Source organism: Zeus faber (genome assembly GCF_960531495.2).
Source record: "Zeus faber genome assembly, chromosome: 17".
Lineage (NCBI taxonomy): Eukaryota > Metazoa > Chordata > Actinopteri > Zeiformes > Zeidae > Zeus > Zeus faber.
This window is the reverse complement of record NC_137204.1, coordinates 18950507-18972792: the sequence shown is the minus strand read 5'-3', so window position 1 is coordinate 18972792 and position 22286 is coordinate 18950507. Positions and strand designations below refer to the sequence as shown.

The 22286-nt window shown below is 46.2% G+C and overlaps 1 protein-coding gene across 1 annotated transcript; it reads left to right on the top strand.

Annotated features, from left to right (window-relative positions):
• The first annotated feature begins 2312 nt into the window (after window positions 1–2312).
• On the top strand, window positions 2313–22192 carry bmpr1bb (bone morphogenetic protein receptor, type IBb). The gene is made up of 11 exons (XM_080017510.1): window positions 2313–2473; window positions 12220–12379; window positions 12635–12734; window positions 12996–13089; window positions 15064–15160; window positions 15745–15889; window positions 19330–19522; window positions 19615–19912; window positions 20064–20239; window positions 20368–20498; window positions 20960–22192. The coding sequence occupies exons 1-11, from the start codon at window positions 2392–2394 to the stop codon at window positions 21083–21085; spliced, it is 1602 nt and encodes a 533-aa protein (XP_079873636.1). The 5' UTR covers window positions 2313–2391; the 3' UTR covers window positions 21086–22192.
• The last annotated feature ends 94 nt before the right edge of the window (window positions 22193–22286 follow it).

Here is a 22286-nt window from a genome sequence, read left to right as displayed (position 1 = left end):
CGGTGTTCCGCTCGGAGTGTGGGTGTTCTGGTGGGGAGGGGAACAGGTGTTTGGGTGGAGGAGGTGGAGACCATTTGCTGAGCCCCCCACCCTCCTCTGCGGTCAGGTTGGTGTAGATGTTCTGCCCTCCTCCACTAACGGCTTTAACACCTTCAGTACTTGGCAGCTTTTTTTTTTCTTTCTCCCCCCAACTCACACCACCCACCATTTGGAATGTATAAACACCAAGGATTCCATCAGGTTTTTGTCAGGGAACAACTTTTTTCCCCCACTTGTGTAACTTGTGACACTTCGACCATTTTCAGTTGTTTGTGTTTTGCCGTTTCTCTCGCAGACTTGATGAAATCTGGTTAATAGCCGTTGTTAATCCTCTTAACTTGTAACTCACATGAGTCTTTCAACTGCGGAATTTGTCCCTATTATCAATGTGGTTTTCTGTGTGTGTGTGTGTGTGTGTGTGTGTGTGTGTGGTGGATTAGTGTGAGCCGTGTTTCTGCGGTGCCTGGAGGTGTGAGCTTCAATCACCTGATGTGTGATGGGCTGATCCTTGACTTTGACAGTGTGTGTACGTGCGTGTGTGTGTGTGTGTGTGTGTGTCTTCATTATTCCTGCGCTGTGCTTTTTAAACAGTAAAACACAAGCGAATATTGGTTTTAATATAGAAAAATAGATAGATAGATAGATAGATAGATAGATAGATAGATAGATAGATAGATAGATAGATAGATAGATAGATAGATAGATAGATAGATAGATAGATAGATAGATAGATAGATAGATAGATAGATAGATAGATAGATAGATAGATAGATAGATAGATAGATAGATAGATAGATAGAAAAGGTAAGATAGAAAAAGAGAGATAGACACATAGATAGATAGGAGCACATACCAGAAAATAGAGAAAACAGTCTACACAAAATAAAGTATGAATAGATAGTATAAATATAAAAGAAGTAAAAATAGAAAAAAATAAAGAACAATTCAAATAAATATAGAATACATTTAATAAATCATTGTATCAACAATTCAATTGTAAAAGCAGGAAAAGATATATACAGTATATATAAATATAAACACAGTAGTGCAGTTGTAAAAAAAACAGCATTAAAGATTTGAGAGAGCGAGTGTTTATGCATGTGCGTGTGTTTGAGTGTGTGTGTGTGTGTGTGTGTGTGTGTGTGTGTGTGTGTGTGTGTGTGTGTGTGTGTGTGTGTGTGTGTGTGTGTGTGCGTGTGCGTGTGCGTGTGCGTGTGCGAGCTACACTTTTTTTTCCCACTGTGGCTTGGGAGATGCTGGGCCCCCCCTGCTCGGCATGCTGGGTGTTTGTATGGTGGCGGCCACGGGTCATAATGCTTTCTGCATGGCCTTTCACACTGCACTCATCCCCCTTCAGCCCCCCGCCGGCCCCACGACACTGCTTTTGTCCACTTATGACTGATGCCAAAATTTGCAATGTGTGCGTATGTGCACGTGCATGCCCCGGTGTGTGCGTGTGCACGCGTCTATGCGCGTGTGTGTGTGTGTGTGTGTTTGTGTGTGTGTGTGTGTGTGTGTGTGTGTGTCTGTGCGCGCCTGCATATGTGGGTGAGCAGTGGAATGAGTGACAGGGAGGGGGCATGGAGAGAGGGAGAGAGAGGGGGGAGGAGAGCGAGAGGTGGAGGAAGGAGAGAGAGAGAGCGAGAGGGGGGTAGAGGGAGGGAGCGAGAGGGGGGGGGGCAGAGAGAATGTGTGTGAGAGACAGGGAGAGAGTGTATGCGTGATGTGTACGAGAGAGGGGGGAAGAGCAGAGCGACGGGGAGAGAATGTGTGAGACGGGGAGAGAGGGAGAGAGCGTATGTGTGTGTGTGGGAGAGAGAGAGAGACTCGGGGAAACGAGTGATAGAGAGAGAGAGAGAGAGCGAGAGGTATAGCTGGTGCGGGTCTGCTCAGCTGTTCCTCTGTTGTTTGCCCCCGCTAGAGAGAGGGCCGGCCAAACAGCACAGTGAGCGAGTGAGTAAAGTAACACCCCCCTCCCTCCTCTCCCCCCTCCGTCTCTCTCTCTCTCTCTCTCTCTCTCTCTCCATCTTCCTCCACCAGGCTGTCAGTGTGGAGAAGTGCCGGAGGCTGCAGGGTGGCTGCGAGCGCAGGGAAGGTCCTGAAGAGTCGAACAAACAGAGAGAGAGGGAGAGAGAGAGAGAGAGAGAGACGGAAGTCGGGAGGGAGGGAGGAAGAGCGGCCGAGAGAGCCGTTGTCCATACCCGGTGAAGAGCAAGAAGGCTGGAGAGAGACAAGAGAGAGAGAGAGAGAGAGAGAGAGAGAGAGAGAGAGAGAGAGAGAGAGAGCGAGAGAGAGAGAGAGAGAGAGCGACTCCCGCACTCCTCCTCCTCCCCCTCCTCTCACCTCCTTGGGATGGAGCTCGGCGGCGGGACGGTGCTGGCGTGGCTGCTTCTCCTGGCGAGTGGACCGGCGTGGATCAGCCCCCGGGCGGAGGGTGAGTAGGACACCTCCACCTCTCTGCGCTCTCTCCCGTCTGTGCCGCCGCTCCTTTTCCCGCCGTCTCCTCGTTTGCTACGGAAGGAGCTATAAAGTTGAATTCAAATGGCCTCTCCTTCCAACTGTATCCCTGCGCACGTCCTCACGAGTGCAAATCATGCACGAAAGACATTAGGCAACTTTTACACTTCGACCTCTATTTGTTACATTCGTCGCTTAGGATGCATTGCTCAGTTCAGGTATTTCACTGTCTACTCTACGTTGAGCTACGTATTTTGGGGAGCACGGGCGTGATCCGGTGAAGTTCTGCGGGAGCGAATAGTTGCACCAGCTTTGAGTTTAGCTATCTATTTTTTGACCCCCGGCCCCCGCCGCTGGTATTTATGATGGGCAAAAGCTATTATGATCTCCACAGGGGCTTGCATGTGAGCGGGTGTGCATTCATCTGCCGCCCTCCGCCCCCACTTACCCACTCATGTTTTGAATTGTTTGAGGATGGACAGCCAGTTGTCTTTTTTAGGATGAATGTCCACAGTGTCATCGGGCCCGGGCTTTTTCACGGCCGCGGTTTTGATGGAGCCAAATCCCTGCAAGGAGGACGTTTATCATCTATACGGCCCTATTTGTCATGTCTAATGCCCTATTTATAACATATAAGGCCCTACTTTCCGTCTACGAGAAGCTATTTCTCATAAATATGGCCCTATCACTCATATATACAGTCCTATTTCTCATGTATAATGCCATATTTCTTACATGTATGGCACTGTCTCTCATATGTGGGGCCCTATTCATCATATACTTTCAAGTCCTAATTCCCCATGTGGCCTCATAATGGCCCTATTTCACTTATCTATGGTCCTATTTATCATGTATAAGGCCTTATTTATCATACATACAGCCCTATCTCTCATAAACAAGGTCTTATTTCTCATTATGTAAGGCTCTATTTCTGTCCCCTTTCTCTATATAATGCTCTGTTTCTCATACAGTATATAATGCTCTGTTTCTAAAATAGTATATAGTGCTCTGTTTCTCATATATAAGGCCCTATGTCTCATGTATGAGGCCCTATTTGTCATGTATGAGGCCCTATTTGTCATGTGTATGGCCCTATTTGTCATGTATCCTGTTACTGCTACTATTTCTCATATATGTCAAATGTTCTCATATATAAGTCCTCATCATATATAATGACCTTTTTTCTCATAAATAAGTCCCCATTTCTCATATATAACGACCTATTTCTTGAATATAAGCACGCACACGTACAGCATTGGCAGTGTGCATTGAAGTGTCAAACGACGCTTTAAAGGATCGCAACAATGGCAAAGTCTTCCTCCGTTTTATTTTGGATTATCAGATTATGCGTGTGCACAGCCTGTTCTTTCATCTAGTAACCGTCGTTAAAGTAATAGTTTTGTCAGTTGTGCTTCTCTCCGCTGGAAGGAGACGGAGCTGACCTGAAGTACTCAGTCATCACACAGTTGTTAAGTGCACAGTTGGGCGTCAAGCTGTAAAACCAATCACGCAGCCCTTTGGATGAATGTGCACGCGAAACACACACACGCACGTGCGCACACACACACACACACACACACACACACACACACACAAGCATGCACGCGCGCGCACACACGCACACACACACACGTACGCGCGCGCACACACACACACACAAACACATGGACACACACACACACATGCACACACACACACACACACACACACACACATACACAAACACACACACACACACATACACACACACACACACACACACACACACAGCAGTTACCAGCCCACTCACATTTTTGGACTTGCAGTATAGCCTTGTCTCCATTTTCTGTGAATGTTGCTGTATAGACGTGCAGCGCTAAACTCCCCCTCCTGAACCCTGCTCACTGCGGTTGGAATCCTCTCACTTGACATTCGGTTCCCGAGCGTCGAATCGAACCCGCTGCTCAGACAGATCTGGGGAAACATCTACAGCCGCCTGCAGTCTATAGACGCATTATCACTCGTAAACAAGCAAACCCCCCGCCTCCCGCTCAGAGGGAAATAATGAAGTCGGCGGTGCAGGAGTCAGCGCCTTCGCCGAGTTGTTGATAAAACAGTTACAAAGGTAAACAAAAAAAAACAAAAACAAAGCAGGGACGGACACGTTGCAGACCGTTATTTCGTCAGATGTGAAGCGGTGGAGGGCGGGTGCCACATTCTGAAAAATTCGGTGGGGTTTGATCGCGCAGTCGAGCAGCGCAGACAGAGCGGCTCAGTGTGCTCCAGCCGAGGCCGTCCTTTTCACAGTTTGCCCTCAAATACTTTGGCCGACGATGAATGTCGGTCGGGAGGGTTCAGTCTGCTCCGGGAGAGCGAAGAAGAAGAGGAAGAGGAGGAGGAGGAGGAGGAGGAGGAGGAGGAGGAAGAAGCCGGGCCCCCTCGCTAAACTTTTATCAGAACGGAGCGCCGCGTTGGGGTTGTTAATGCTCGGTGACCGTGTCAGCGCCGGCGATTCAGAGCCGGAAAAAAAAGGGCCTGTGTGAGCGGGAGCTGGTGCATGAAACATCCCTCAGCACTTTGGTTCTCCTCGTTCTCACTTCCTCCTCTGTTCACCGTGCGCCACCCCCTCCAACCGCCCCCCCCCCTCCGCCCCCACCCTTCTCCTTCCGCCGCCGCTGTGTTCCCGGACCCGTCCCCGAGCTTCCTAACATCTCTACCCCAAAATGAGCGCAGCGTATGGGAGGCGGCTCGTAAATCTGGGCGCTGTGGGCCGTTCACCACCTGTTCTCTGCAGCCTGATGGCGTTCGCAGGGGACGGGCTCGACCTGGCCGAGCCGCACATCTGCTCCGCCGTGTCGCTGCGAAATGACGGCGTCGAAGAGAACGGGGTGGAGCACAAAATTGGCTTCTCGTGATTTTTTATCGTCATATTTTTGGATACAAATTGATTCATCGGAACAGTATATTCACTATGTTATACTATATACCTATATACCACTATATACTATATACCCACAGTATATACCACTATATACTATATACCTATATACTACTATATACTATATACCTACAGTATATACCACTATATACTATATACCACTATATACAATATACCTATATCACATTATATATTCTATATATCTACAGTATGTACCACTATATACTTTATACTTATATTCCACTATATACCTATATACCACTTTTTAATATATACCACTATATACTACATACCTATATACCATTATATATTCTATATACCTACAGTATATACCACTATATACTTTATACCTATATACCACTATATACTACATACCTATATACCACTGTATACTATATACCTATATACCGCTATATATTTTATTCCTATATACCACTATATACTATATACCTATATACCACTATATACTTTATACCTATATACCACTATATACTTTATTACTATATACCACTATATACTACACACCTATATTTCACAATATACTGTATACCACCACTTAGCTTTTTGATTTATCTTGTGCATAGAACATATTTGGTATATTCTATAAACTTTTTTGTGCTGCTTCTATACAACAATAATAATAATAATAATAATAATAATAATAATAATAATAATTATTATTATTATTATTATTTGTGTAGCACCTTTCATACATCCAACTCAAAGTGCTGTATATCAAAAGGAAAGCGATGCACTAACTCATGCCGAGACAAATTCCCCATACGTGAAGAAATGAAAAGGGTCAGAATTAGATTCCGATCTACTTTTTCCACGCCCTCCTTTTAACATTTTAACGTTGATTATTTGATTTGATTTTTTTTTTTATTTTTTTTTTTGACTTTCCTTCACTCCCCTTAATCTGGCTTTGTTTCGCTCGCGCGCGAGAGGCAGCCGCTGAGTGATCCCGAAACCTCAGTCGGCCGGCGCCAGGTGTCACAATACATCCACCGCGAGTCAAGGAGAGAGAGGCGAGAGAGAGAGAGAGAGAGAGAGAGAGAGAGAGAGAGAGAGAGAGAGAGAGAGAGAGAGAGAGAGAGCCTCAGCCACAATATTCCATCAGCCCAAAAAACACCGATATCCAATTCAGATGAACAGAACATTCCACATAATATGAGAAGCCCGAGATGTCGTGTGCGCGGCGCTGGCCGGGACCCAGGGAGACGCGCAAAACAGATAAGAGCTGTTTGAAAAATAACGGTGTCTGTCTGCGCTCCGGTTGTTGGCAGAAGGCCGACGGCAAGGTCACCCCACCCTTCCACCGTCCTCCTGTCACATCCGCGGGAATGCGGAGTAAACACGGCTCGCGGAGCAGCGCGGCGGGTTCGAGGCGGCTCCACCCGTGTCGGGTTGTTCATTAATGCACCGACTCATGCCAAGTATAACCGCTAAACCCCCCCGAAAACATTAAAATATCCAGTAAAATGTTCAATAAAACGTGGTTTTAATTCCGGTGTTTCTGTGCGAGTTTTAATCCTTTTATTATTTACTTAATTCAGGATTCATATTTTTTCTTCCGAGTGTCACGAATTCCATTTTCAGCAAAATCGCTAAAAAGTGACTGAACTGCAATGGTCAATTTTCTTTTGCAATGACGATGGGAGCACTATGGAATTGACTATTTTTTTTACTCATGATGAAAGTTGAATTTGGGTGTAGATGCCAGCGAGTATGTAGATATGTGGAGGAAATGAACATAGGCGTCAGGGATGTGTTATCAGCAGCGTGTCATCAGGCCTGGTGGACAGGGTTCCCCTCATAGAACCTGATCATTGGGCAGATGTACTGATCCAGTGGTCAGGCATGGGAGCAGCCTGCTCGTGCGTGTGGGCGGGCGGCCGTGCGGGCGGGCGGCCGTGCGTGCGTGCGTGCGTGCGTGCGTGCGTGTGTGTGTGTGTGTGTGTGTATGTGTGTGTTAGTGTGTGTACATAATAGTGGTAGTGTTTAACATGTGAGGCTATGTGCCTTGTGGTCATGTTGGAAGCTGCACCTGTGATTTAGGGGAAATGGTGAGATGCAGAGTGGGGACTGTTGTGTCCTAATCTCTGAGTATGTGTGTAAGTCCGTGTGTGTGTGTGTGTGCATGGGTCTGTGTGTGTGTACGTGTGTGTGTGTGTGTGTGTGTGTGTGTGTGTGTGTGTGTGTGTGTGTGTGTGTGTGTGTGTGTGTGTCTGTGTGTCTGTGTGTCTGTGTGTGTGTGCGTGTAATGGAGACTGGTCTGAAACTGATTAGATACATAGCTACTACAGTGTGACTACAGTCACAACTGACCAGATCAGGGCTTAAATGAAACCAAATATTTTACTGTTGAAATAACACACACACACACACACACACACACACACACACACACACACACACACACACACACACACACACACACACACACACACACACACACACACACACGCACACATATCACATATTGCCATAACATCTTTTCAGCTACAGCACCTTGTCTATTGCCTTGTTGTGTCCATTAGGCCACTGGTTGGCAAACTTCTTGGTGGTGACAGACACATGAAACACCCACTATCTGTCCATCTCACAAAAAAAAAAAAAAATTATAAAAATAGGTCATATATCATATATACATATATACATTATGCAGGATCCTGGCCTTTTAACACTTCTAGAATCTGGACCTTTGACCATGATCTATGGACTCCCGCTGGTCCTCACACCACAGTTTGAGAACAGCTGTATTCGCTTGTGTGTGTGTGTGTGTTTGTGTGTGTGTGCGCGATCATCTTCCAGCCAAATATGAATGAATCGAATTGGACGACACACACGTGTGCACGTGCAGATTTGCACGTGAAAATCTGGCAAAACAGGCCAGACGTGGTCGACAGGCAAAACATGTCGGATCAACTCTCGCCATCGTCACATCAATCATCTCTGACTTTGTATTACATCGTGTGTGTGCGTGCGTGTGTGTGCGTGCGTGCGTGGGCGTGCGTGGGCGTGTGCGTGTGCTTTCCCACCTAACACCACAGGTGCTCTCTGCGATAGGTAAGAAACGTGTTTGTTTTTCGGTTGTTTGGAGCAGGGAACAGGAAAATAATTCGCACCGAAACCGACTGTGGCTCAACGTCCTTTTTTCCCGAAATGAAAAGTTTCTCCTGCGTCATTCATAGGAACACCACCTTTAAGACCAACCGTCTTAAAGGTGGAGCTCATGGTGTTCACCCTTCAGGCGGACAGGCTTCATTGAGTACCACATGCAGCGTAGTACCACTCTGCTTCGTCTACAGTACTAACTGTGTGTCCCATCAAGTCTTCAATCAATTACGCCTCAGAGTTAACGATCCCAAATCTTTGGGCTTGACCTGCGTCGGTCGAGGATCCACACCTGGTGTGTGTGCGAGTGTATCTGTGGCCGTGTCCCCATGTCATGCTTTATGTGTCAAGCACAGCAGCTCGGTAATCCACCGTGATCCTAGGAGCTGGACGGATTATATTTGGACAAGCCTGAATTCAACATCTACTGTATGTGTGCGAGTGTGTGTGTGCGTGTGTGTGTGTGTGTGTGTGTGTGTGTGTGTGTGTGTGTGTGTGTGTGTGTGTGTGTGTGTGTGTGTGTGTGTGTACCTTCTGCTGACTGTGGCCTTTGAAGCCCAGATGGGTTAAGAGGGGTTAGGGTTTGACCGCAGGACTGGGGGTGGGGGGGGGGCTGATGTATGGCTTCGTAGCAGCCTGCCGGTGACCTCCGCGGGGTCAGGGGTCACGCTGCAGACACAGGGAAGATGTCTCCTTTGAGGAGGTGATTTAGCACGGCCACCTGGAGAAACTTATCCGCCCGCTGGCTCCTTCCCTCCTCTTTCACGAAAATGTTTTTATTCTGTATGTGTCTATGTGTTTATTTTTTAAGCTCACCTTACATGTCGTTTCTACGACGAGGGATGTTGACGATTCACTGTCATACTGATAACTGCGATGAATTCAATGATTACCATCACTATCAACGTATAGGTCTATAAAAGTGTAATAACACACAAGCACCTCATGGCAGGCATTGAACATTCCAACACTGAAACATAAACATTTGGGATGACGGTTGTTTTGCCACAACGGAACGGTTGGAGTTCTCTTTTAGTGCACGTTTTACAAAATTGGCTTGGAATTCTACACATTTATATTCTACACATCCAGTGTAGTTTGTAATATTGACGGCGCGATTGTTGCATATGAAATCCCATGTCATTTGAAGGAGGCGTGGCAGAGGTTTCATCTTCTGTTCACCAGCTATGACTTCAAAACCTTCTTTTCAAGGCGTGTTGATTTGTTTTTATGTGTGTGTGTGTGTGCGTGCATGCGTGCGTGTGTGTGTGTGTGCTTGTGTGCGTGCGGAATCTGTGTGTGTGTGTGTGTGGGTGTTTGCGCGCGCGCGTGTGTGTGTGCGCGCGCGTCTAACTTTAATTCGCTAACTCTGTGTTTCTTGTCGGAGGAACAGCCCTCTGGAATGTGCGGGGGATGCGGATCGGGTTTCGAGGTGACCTTGGCAGCGCCCAACAAGAGTGTGTTTGTGGTCCAACCATTGAAATTCCTATTTTTTTTTTTTTTTTGGGGGGGGGGGGGTCCAAATAATATTCCCCCTGAAATGATGTATCAGTTCGGCTCCCAAATATACATACGTATTCTAATGCTTCCGGTACCGACCCTAGAGGTCTATCGTCAGCAGTTGCGGTAGCGCGGGATCTCCGATCTCCGGCCCCAAATTCCGCGCGCGCGCCCGTGCGAACGGCGCGGCGCTGGGCGGACGGGTTTAGTTGGGTCCACATGAAAAATAGAGCGGATGAAAAAAAACCCCTAATTTGACAGTTATTTGACGTTGTTACGGCCCGCGTGAGGCCGGAGAGGCATAAAAGAAACAGCGGAGAAACAAAAGCTGCCGAATTTTATGATGAGGCGGGTCGGGTCAGCGCTGGCGTCGATAAATTACAGCCAATGACGTATTTATTAACCCCGTGAAGCCCCCGGGTGTGATATTACAACGTCCGCTTTTTGCTCTCTTTTAAAGAGTACGTTTGCATTGTCAATGCGTCCTATTGTTGATACTCATAACGTGTTAATAGAGCTGGGAATTTTACAGAACATTTTAGCCTTTCCACTGAGCTTATCTCTGTCACTTAAGGTGGACTCACCGCGAGCTATGAGATGGTGAAACGATGGTATATGCTCCTGTAGAAGACCCTTTAATATCAGCCTTGTTTAAAGAAAAAGATGTTTTAAAGTAATACAAATAGAAAATAGAAAGAAATGCCAATATACTGTCCATTGTTTAATTATTTGTGTGGTAAATGTGGCACAATTAGTACAATAAAAACATTTCTAATACACATCTACCTACTGTATGTACATACACACACACACGTATGCGGTTTAAGCAGCTGCACCTGTCTAGGTAATTGGGCCCGGGATCAGGGTGGCTGTACGCCTGTTGCTTGTCAGAGCAATTGACGAGCAACAGGCAAAAGACTTGGAATGACATCTTGAAAAGCCAAACAGTGAGGAACAGAGTGAGAAATGAGGAGAGAAAAAGGGAACGTGAAAAGCAGAAGAGGTTAAAGGAGGTAGGGAGTCATCAGGGAGGGGCAGCAACGGCAGAAACAAACATTTGGGCCGTGGAGAGATGCAGCGCTGTTCCCTGAACGCCGAGGCCTCCGGGGGGAAGCTGTCACAACTGGTTTTATTCCTGTTCCATTCCATTTGATGTGCTTTGATTTTTTATTACTAATTTTTTTGCTACTAGGAAGGAAAATAAACAAGATGGAAATTAAAATATTGGTCTTTAAAACGATTGAGGAGCAGATATAACAAAATGCAAATGGACAAAACCCAAGGAGATTATTTACCCACTGCCCACATGAAGCAGATCCTGTTCAGGATTTGGGTTCAGTGAGATTCAGATCAATACATTTGGGATCACCTCCAGGTCTCTACGTACGTCCCAGCAGAGCTTGTCTTGATCTTCAGTTATACTGAATGACTGGGAGGTTTTATTCATTGTAAAGCTGAAGAAATATTTGTCTAGGATGTTACTATAGGCAAGCTGGTCCTTAAGAAAATGAACGAGGTTTGTTTCGAAATGTTCTGAGGTCTGTTGTGAGGCTGAACTTTGTGACACGTGCCACACGCTGACATACACTATGTGTTTGCTGACTTTTATTGAGGTATTATAGGGATAAACGTTGTGAAATATTGTAAATGTAATGGGACTTACGCCCAGTCACACACACTCACACACACGCGCGCCACACACACACACGCGCGCCACACACACACACACACACACACACGCACACACACACACACACATACACAAGGCACAAAGAGGTCTTTCTGGAGGGTGCTAGACTTCATGCAGGTACATTGAGTCTGGTCCAGAACAGTGGGTTAGCTTTTCAACAACACGCAGTCACACTTTCTGTGGCTAGTGTCGCCATGGCAACAGCCAGCAGAACCTTCGCTCACTCTTGTTTTCCAAAGACTTTTTTTTTAAAATTTAATTTATTTTCCTCAAATGAACATGTCACTTTGATTGTATTGTATGACTTCCATTTACTGAGGTTATGTGTACTTACTGTTTTACGAATGATGATTTACGATTTATTAATTTACCTATTTATTTATATATTTATTTAATTATTTGTTAGTTGATTTGTTTGTTTGTTTATTTGTGTAATTAAAACTGTATTATATTTTATTTCAATACATTTTATTTGATACTTTTTTCTTCCACTCCACAGCCAACATGCTGGACACCATGCTGCTGAGGAGTGGATGGAAGGGGGGATCGGAGCGGAGGAGGGAGGAGTCCGGCGGCGTGGTCAACGTCTCCGCCCAGAACATGCTGTGGTGCCACTGCTACCACTACTGTCCCGACGACTCCGTCAACAACACCTGCATGTAGGCACAGATTTACATGCACGCGCCCACACACACACGCACGCACGCACGCACGCACGCACACTCACACACACACACACACACACACACACACAGATTCCATCTCTGTCTATATACTTCATCAAAGTTAACAATAGAGAATTCAATGTTTTTATGACAGAATGATGCCATTCAACTACTCCCCCACGTTATGGTAGTAGTATAGTAGTTGTATTGTCATAGTAGTGATGGGGGTGACTTGTTGTGTGTGTCCAGGACGGACGGTTACTGCTTCACCATGGTGGAGGAGAAGGGCGGCATGGCCGTCCCCACTGCGGGGTGTTTGGGGTTGGCTGGCTCTGAGTTCCAATGCAGAGTAAGGAAGCTTTCGATGCGTGTGTGTGTGTGTGTGTGTGTGTGTGTGTGTGCGTGCGTGCGTGCGTGCGTGTGTGGCCGCGTGTGTGTGTGCGCACGTGTGTTTTATGTATGGCTATTTGTTTGTGTGTGATATACATAATCTGTCCGCTTACTGTCTATTCCTCTGTCTGGTCTGTCTGTTTGTCTGTCCGTCCGTCTGCCCGTGCATCTGTCTCTCTCTCTCTCTGTCTAACTGTCTGTGCGTGTGATTGTCTGACAGGACACAGGGAAGAGGAGAACTCTGTTGTGCTGTACGGGTCAGAACTACTGCAACAGAGACCTACATCCCACTCTGCCACCGCTCAGGACACCAGGTAACGTGCGACCCGCCCCAACTTTATTATCCTCGACAAGCAGCCGCAATTCACATATGACGGAGCTGAGCAGAAAATATGTGTCCAACCTTGAACAAAAAGTCCTTAATTCGATTCGGAATTATATATTTATAATTAAAAAGTAAAAATAGTGTTCCAATGTTTTCTATCAAAATAAATCAGTTTGCATTTACATGTAGGGGCACTACTCCGTCCGGTGGAGAGGTCAGTATAGAGATCCCATTGGCAGCTCACGGTTCGGGCGTGGCCGTGGCTCTCGGCTCTTTTCGTTCCAGATCGTAGTTCAGCCTGCGAGTCGCTGCGGTCAGAGACGCCAACAAAACGAGCGCATGGCTCTTTCGCTGGAGTGAAACCCCAACTCCTGAGTCATTTAATATAGTATTTAAAATAATATTTCATATATTCATAATCTTGTCCCATTGGGTGTTTCTACCCGGGTAAAGAGCTCGTTTATAATTCTCATTTCGCTTTGGCCCTCCCTCGAAATAGTTTTTGTCTCCGAGCCCGTGCTTGCATCGAGTGAGGCGGAGAAGGGCCCCGCATTGGTCCCGTCAGGGGCCTCCCAAGTCACTCAGGCCGCCCCTGCTCTGCTATATCGGCCGTGCCAGGTGGTGGCGATGATGGGTAGTGACAGTTTAAAGTGTTACAAACCACAGTGCGGTGCCGGAGTGGAGTGGCACAAGCTCCTAACGTCGGCAAGGGGGACGGAAGGGGAGGAGAGGAAAGAGGGGGGAGAGAGAGAGAGAGAGAGAGAGAGAGAGAGAGAGAGAGAGAGAGCGAGAGAGAGAGAGGGGAGCAGGTGAAACGGAGCCTGGCATGTTCTCTAACCCTCTAATGAAAAGGACAGCCTCTCCCCAGGGCCTGCTTGAGTTTCCTGCCCCGGCACGGATGTGAGATATCTGTCCATCTGTCACTCCGCTGGACACCTTTTCTCTCTCTCACCGCCCTCACCCCCTTCTCTCTCTGTCGTCCCCTGTCTGTCTACGTCGCTCCCAAAATGCGTCACACACACATACACACACACACACACACACACACACACACACGCGCAAAGAAGAGTGGCAATTGGCGAATGGAGATTTTGCTTAAAGCGGAGTCATGATCACTGGTTCCTCTGGTAAAGGGTCTCGATCGTTTTTTGTTATTTATTATTTAACCTTAATTTAAGATAGATATATTGGCTGTTAGTTGTTGTTGTATTTTTTACAAGAGATCCCTGTTAAATGTATTTATTTAGTTGTTAGTTTGTTTATTTATTTGTTTATTTATTTATTATAATTTTTTTTTAATTGTATTTAATTTAATTTTACTTTTAAGAGCCTTGGCATGGGCCTATGGCTGTTCTTGTTTGTGTATCTTTTCTTTGTTTTTGTATCTGCAAATTAAAAAATCATAAATAAAGTGTAAAAAAAAAAAAAGATAATTAGACATATCAACAGCTTATTTACATGTGTTATTTCTGTCTTGTGTTTTTGGCCTGTTTCATGGAAATCTCCCCACAGTTTGAAAGTGACTATGAATTAAACAGTGCATCGTCTATGTGTGTGTCTCAGTGTGTGTGCGCACGTGTGCGCGCGTGTGTGTGTGTGCGCGCGCGTGCGTGAGTGTGTGTGTGCTTGATTGACAAGTGCATGGAGGAAAGGCGAGAGCCCCAGAGCTGCATGGAGCCTCTGGGGTGTCCGCGCCGATTCGACACCCGATCTCTCAGCCTCAGGAAGGGGATGTGATCGATCACCCGCTGGGAGAAGCTGGACGGGGTAGAGGGAAGAGGCAGGAAGGAGGGGGGGTGGGCGGGGCAGTGGGGGGGTACATGTCCTTTCCAATTAAGTTTAGACCCACGATAGCAAACCAATTGAAAGGGATCGACCAGCGACACTCTAAACTTTCGAATTTTGTTTTTCTCAATTGCTACAGAATTTGACGCTAGAATTCTCCTCTCTCCCCGTCTTGCAGACTTTGTGGACAGCAGCATCCACCACATGGCGCTGTTCATTTCCATCACGGTCTGCAGCGTGATCCTGGGTCTCACCGTTGCCTTCTGCTATGTCAGGTACCAAAAAAACAAAAAACCCACACACCTATACCTACTATATCTAATAGTAGGTCTAATCAGTGGTTCTCAATGCGGCGTCCGGGGCCCCCCCATGGGTCTTCAAGAGGTTCCAGGGGGATCCCCAGCGAAATATTCCGAAGTTAAACGTCACTGTCGTTTCACTCGCAAGACGTCAGCACCATTCACACGTATAATTCTGACTGTTTTGATTATAGTTTCACTGTTGCCTTCCGAACTATGTCATAGACGGGGCTGGAGGTTTTGGGCTAAATCGAATCGAACAACAAGAAATCTTCTCAGATCAGGATCCCAGAGACAAGGTCTTATTAAAGGGGGTCCGTGGTTGGTAGGAAAAAGGTTGAGAACCACTGGTCTAGATGTACTGATTCAGAGCGAAGTGGAAGTGTTTTTTTGTTGTTGTTTTTTTTGTTTGATTAAAAGAATGTGTAAGTTAAAAAAAAAAGAGAAGTTGATCAGAATACTAATACCTTATCTCTGGCCCCTAATAATCCTAATCATGAAGCATATTCCTCATGCGCCCTGTCATAATCATAAACCGTTGTGCCATCTGCTTGGACCAGATACAGGCGGCAGGAGTCCCGGCCCCACTACAGTATTGATCTGGAGCAGGATGAGACCTACATCCCCCCCGGAGAGTCTCTGAAGGACCTGATCGAGCATTCCCGCAGCGTTGGCTCTGGATCGGGGTCAGGACTCCCCCTACTGGTAGGGACGCGTCACTACACATCATCAACAGCCGCCTGGGGTTCAATGAAATGTCTTGTCCTGTCGCGGTCCTGGAGTTATAATTAAAGTCAACGGTTGGAGGCGTCCTTCAGCCCCCAAAAACCCTCACCATGTGGGGGAAAAACACACTTTCTAGAACATTTTAGGGGAGAGGGAGAGAGAGTGAGAGAGAGTGAAACCGCTGCATGACTGTAACTCACCGTAAAAAATATATATTGCATATATATTTTTAAAATATGTGTCAGAAGCGCTTTTAAATGTGCCCTCCGGCTTTCAATTGCTCACTCATTTATTTATTTTTTCAACCTGTGCTGTCAGCATGCTGGGCGTACAACACAGAGTATTTGTATGCCAGCGCATTCAGGACAGGAGTTAGTCTGCAAGTGGAGTTCAAGTTCTCAACCTGCAATGCAACTCTTTATTCATTCTTAAATCATCAAGAGCTGCTGCAACAACTCTGTCCTGTGGACGACCTGTAGGATGACGAGCGCAGTTTTTTGTTGTACAGAACCGCCACCAACCCCCCTCTTTGGTGACCAATTTTACCATGTTTTGGTGCTATAAACAACTGATCACTATTACAAGAGGGGGAGAATCACCACAAGCGAGACAAATAAACATAGAACCAAACAACATGTACAGGGAAAAACATAAACATAGAAACATCAGACATATTATGCTTTTCCTTATTTTCTGTCATATTTATAATGTTACATGATGGGATGTTCATATTAGACGTGGCCAAAGTCAGATAAGGAGCGATGACAAAGTAATCGCTGTGAGCAAATCACAAGGTTTTATCTACTCTCTGCAGGCGCCTTAAGCTCGTCATGGATTTCTTCCATTGATCATCTGCTCCATCCAAGCAAACCAACCCTTAAATGAGGCCTTGTAGATCTAATATGAGTGAAGGTTCAGCAACTGGATTGCTTATTTCTCGCCTCAAATTTTTATCAGAAAACAGATTTTGGACCGAGCCCGGAGTAAAGCTCAAAGCCCATTGGCTCAGAACTTGGGGCTTGGCTGCTCATTCACAATAAAAGCTACACACACCCAAAAAGCCCGTTTTGGAACAGTCCGGGTTTAAAGTCTTGTCGCGCCGGCTCGGATGCATAATCTTAGCGGTATTTTCAGCAAAAAAAAATCAAAAACATGTTTTGGGGTCCTCAGAGACCTATATTAACATGTGTAAAAAGGAGCGTAATTGCACGCTGCCTCTTCCTGTGATAGCTATTGCAGTAAAGGAGAGAGAGGAGAAGGACTGAATCAGGAGGGTGTCCGGGGGCGTGTTCGAGGCAGATGCCGGTAGTGTGTGTGTGTGTGTGTGTGTGTGTGTGTGTGTGTGTGTGTGTGTGTGTGTGTGTGTGTGTGTGCGTGCGTGCGTGCGTTGGTGCGTGTCCACGGGTGATTGCATCCCAGTTAGTTCTGGTGTATGGGGTCAGAACTATATCGTAGCACCTCCAAAAAGCGGGAAATGCCTCGCAGCCGCCAACGAGTCCCGCAGCCGTATAGACACCACACAACCTCAAGAGCACATTGCACCGCAGCCACAGAAGACCTCCTAACCCACAGAGAAGCTGGGAGCCCAACCCACCCCCACGTGCAGGCATGAGACGCCAGGGGGGCACCCCTGCCAGGTCCCCCCTGCCCGGGGCCGAGCCGACGGGGTCCCCACGGCCACAGACGGCCCCGTGCAAAGGCCAGACCCGCCGTACTGCAAGGCGCGAGTCGCCCCACCTGGCCCCAAGCCCCGAGCGCTAACCCACATATGCCACGCATGGACCCACCGAGGGGTCGAACTGTGCCCACCGCCGCAGACAGGCAGATATGCGGCCCCTCCATGAGCGCCGGCATGCGCTGCAGTCGTTGATGCATTTGACTCAACACTGTGAGTTATGCTCTCTGGTAGGGTGGCCTGTTCTGGCCACCCGCAGGCTCTGTCATTGGTACACCTTTCGAGATTCAAGATTCAAGATTCAAGAGGTTTATTCGTCACATACATATACATACTACATATATGCAGTGAAATGTAATGCAACGCACCCGGTGATAACATACAATATGTCCTAGGGAAAAATCTCTGATAGACCAACTAACTGACTCCTAAAACGTAATACAGTAAGTCGAATAATCCTTAAAATGAAAATATAATAGATAAAGGGAATATGCTTATGTATACTTCACACAGTATATCAGGTCATTCTTGGTCTGCTCCCATACTACCTACTGTATGTGTCTGTATCACGCAAAAAAAGTGCCGGACAATTTTCTTTGTGTTCTCAGGACTTCCTAATTATTTCTGTCAGAAATGTCTGTACGGAAATTGGAAAACGGGCATGGAATACGTTGCAGGATAACTTGAAACTCAGTGACTTAATCCCGTTAAACGCTTTTAAATCCAAAGCGATATAATTCGAGGCAGATTCCTTAATGTGTCAACGCTTTTAATTCACCTGGTTGCAAAACTGAACAGTTAGAAAGAAAACCGCTCTTTTGAAAGGTGAGTTCCCCATGCTTGTTTTTTTAGTTTAGTCAGTAACTATGTGAGACCTGACACTCTTATGCGGCAGCTTCGAGCCGCCGAGTCCGCACAAGAGTTGGCGTCGCCTCCGATCATCTGATCAATGGAACCTCTGTGGTGACTGGGCAAAAATGGAAGCCGCCCTATGTTTAATAAAAACATAAGAAAATAATCAAGAATCTATAGAAATGGAAAAAAAACTGGAATTGTTATTTAAAGCCCCTTATGCTCCACTCTTGTGTCAATAATAGTTCACTTTGCAACTCACACATTTAGTATATGTTTTCGTTCCACAATCCAGACATTAAATTAAAAGACATTACATAACGTTTGTATATGGGTTGCTAAAATTCAACAGGTTATGCTGGAAACAGCATTTTAAAATAAAATCTTGTGCCATGTGCCCTTTTTTGACTTTGAGGCCTGCTACACCGTCATTTCTGGTTCCTTATTGGCGTCCTCGAAATGTTCCCGTTTTTTGCGTTGTTTTATCCTTGTGGCGTTTTCAGGGCCCTCCGACACAGAGACAGAGGCAATGGTGTTGAAAAGTACCAGTTTATAGTAGAGCGTGGGCAAGGTGGAACAAGCCCGGAGCATATGGAATACATGTCATAACAAGGGCTCTCTGGTGTGTGTGGAGATGGGGGTTTAACCTCTTGCTCATTGGTTGCTGTAACGAGCAACAGGCGTACAGCCACCCTGGTCCCAGGCGCATTTACCTAGACCCAAGACAGGTGCGTCTGCTTAAACCACACCACCCCCACACCACCATCCTGCTGCTGTAGTGTTCTTTGAAAGAGAAGATTGCGACAGGTGTTTTAGAAAACGTACAGTACTAATGCCGTTCACGAAAAGAAACAGACTCCCATGGTAAATGTTGATGTTCGGCGGTCACCAGGTGCAGCGCACCATCGCCAAGCAGATCCAGATGGTGAAGCAGATCGGGAAGGGCCGTTACGGAGAGGTGTGGATGGGCAAGTGGAGAGGAGAGAGGGTGGCCGTGAAGGTCTTCTTCACCACGGAGGAGGAGAGCTGGTTCAGAGAGACCGAGATCTACCAGACCTTCCTGATGAGACACGACAACATACTGGGTAAGGTTCGCGAGGACAGACGGCGCCGCCTTGCGCGTTTGAGGCCTTCAAATCCCTTCACCCCAAACGTCTCCCCCCTCGACCTCCACCAGGATTCATAGCGGCGGACATCAAGGGCACCGGCTCATGGACCCAGCTCTACCTGATCACCGACTACCACGAGAACGGCTCCCTGTACGACTACCTCAAGTCCAACACGCTGGACGTCAAGGCTCTGCTCAAACTGGCCTACTCCTCCATCTCGGGCCTTTGCCACCTGCACACGGAGATCTACGGCACCCAGGGCAAGCCGGCCATCGCCCACCGAGACCTGAAGAGCAAGAACATCCTAGTGAAGAAGAACGGAGCCTGCTGCATCGCGGACCTGGGGCTGGCGGTGAAGTTTAACAGGTACGGACCGACTGGCCGGTCACTGACGGGATGCACCTGGAGACAGGCAATGAGGCGGTCGAGCTCATTTTTAGGACCGTCGTTATCAAACGTACTTGACTTGACTTCCACGGTCGTGGAAGCTAATCTCTCGGTGCCCTCGTCTTCGCAGCGATACCAACGAGGTGGACATCCCTCCCAACCTGCGGGTGGGCACCAAGCGCTACATGCCGCCCGAGGTGCTGGAGGAGTCGCTGAACAGGAACTACTTCCAGTCTTTCATGATGGCGGACATGTACAGCTTCGGCCTCATCCTGTGGGAGATCGCCCGGCGATGCATCACGGGAGGTCAGACGTCGTCCGCAAACATATCCCGTCAGGCTTTTTCCACTTTTTCTGACCGATCACGATCATTCAAACTGTTTTTTTGTTCTTTTTTGTTTGTTTGTCTTTTTTTTTGTTTTTTTTTCCTGCAGGTATTGTTGAGGAGTATCAGCTGCCGTACCACGACCTGGTGCCGATGGATCCCTCCTACGACGACATGAGGGAGGCGGTCTGCATCAAAAGACAGAGACCGTCTTTTGCTAACCGCTGGACCAGTGATGAGGTATCACATATTGGTTTTATTTTTATTTATGTATGTATTGTGTATTATTATTATTATTGTTATTATTATTATTATTATTATTATTATTATTATTATATATTTTTAAATATATACAGTATATATAATACATACATATATATAAAGAATTATTATTATTATTATTAATTATTATTATATATGCATACATTATATAACCTGACCAATAATTTGTCCTGTATCCTGTAACCCTTTGTATATTCGGCAAATTTTTTTCTTGAAATTTGTATATTTGGCAGTTTTTTTCCAGCTTTTTTAAAATAATTGTTTATAATTGCTAATTGTCTGTGCAGCAATGCGTCCATCCTTACAAGGCCAAATTCCTCGTATATGACTCGTGACCCTCGTATATTGTTCACGAACAAGGTGCGATGCAGTGCGGGCTGCGTTTCATTTTTTGACACTGCGATCGTGCTGGTCCTCAGTGTTTGCGCCAGATGGGGAAACTGATGTCGGAGTGCTGGGCTCCGAACCCCGCCTCCCGTCTCACGGCGCTGAGAGTGAAGAAGACGCTCGCCAAAATGCTGGAGTCCCAGGACATCAAGCTGTGACGGGGAGAGCGGAGGGAACCCCCCCCTCTCTCCGAACATACCCAGACACTTGTCACCGCCACTGGCCCCGCACCACAAAGGGGGATGGACGCAATCAAAAGACGGGACCGATCAACAGAAACGGTTAATAAAGGAGAAATTGAAGAGAGACGTCGTCAGGGAGCCAGAAACAAAAACAAAAAACAACGTATTATTAAATTATAGTTATTTGATCAAGACTTTTTTTTTTTTTGTTGTTGTTTTGAAGCCCAGACCAGCCAGTGTTTGTGCTTTCTGTGAAAGCTGAGGCGACGCCCCCGCGGTCCATTCCCAATTTGTATAAAAGGATCATGGTCAGACAGGGAAACAGCGACCCCTTGTGGGAGAAGACGCTATTCCTCTAATCGCGTCTCCCGCTCTGGCCCTGGAAGCCAGAGAACAGTATTTTCTTTAAGGTATGTTTGTCATTTTTGTACTGTATGAGTTATCTTCATTTATTTTGTTGGTTCCAGTAAAATGTAAACTGAAGAATATCCGTATCGGCCAAAACATTTTGTTATTCCAAAGAAATGCTCAGTGACCTCTGTCAAATATAAATTATTATAAAAAAATTTTTTATTATTATTTTATTATTATTATTATTATTATTAACAAAGAAAAATACAACTTAACCAGACTAAAGACAAAAGGAAAAAAAAAAAACGTAAAGAACAAACTCATAATCCAAACACACATTCCACTTCCACACAGGTTGGTTGTTTTTTTTTTCCCTCAAATATATGCAATTAAAAAATATGAATTCAATCATTCAACTTTTTTTTTCATTCAACAACTGCCGTAACGTTGTTCAGAAACGGTTATGCAAACTTCAACGTGAGTCACTCAAGGCTTTGGTCGGGTGGGGGGGTGAAGGCCTTGTGTTCTCTGTCTTCAAAGCTCTCCCAAACACAATTGTACATAGTTTAAAGCGAGGTCTATTGATGATTTTGCCACGACGCTGATGTTTATTATGAGTTTTGAATCGTTTGTAACTTGTGTACAGAATCGGCCCCCATCCACTCCACTGCGGCATGTGCCTTATTTAATCTGTAAATATGTGATTTTGAGTGTGAGTGGATCCAGATAACATTCCCCAATAAAATAATTTTGTGTCTTCAAGCCTTTTTTTTTTTTTTTTTTTGCACGTGGGTTGGGTATCACACATTTTAATCAATATAAAAAA

Bases quoted from the DNA above. Each gene is read 5' to 3' on its own strand.
- bmpr1bb (XM_080017510.1), top strand. From the start codon at position 2,392: ATGGAGCTCGGCGGCGGGACGGTGCTGGCGTGGCTGCTTCTCCTGGCG. The intron at 19,523-19,614 runs GTAAGGTTCGCG...GACCTCCACCAG, and splicing joins GAGACACGACAACATACTGG to GATTCATAGCGGCGGACATC. The intron at 20,240-20,367 runs GTCAGACGTCGT...TTTTTCCTGCAG, and splicing joins CCGGCGATGCATCACGGGAG to GTATTGTTGAGGAGTATCAG.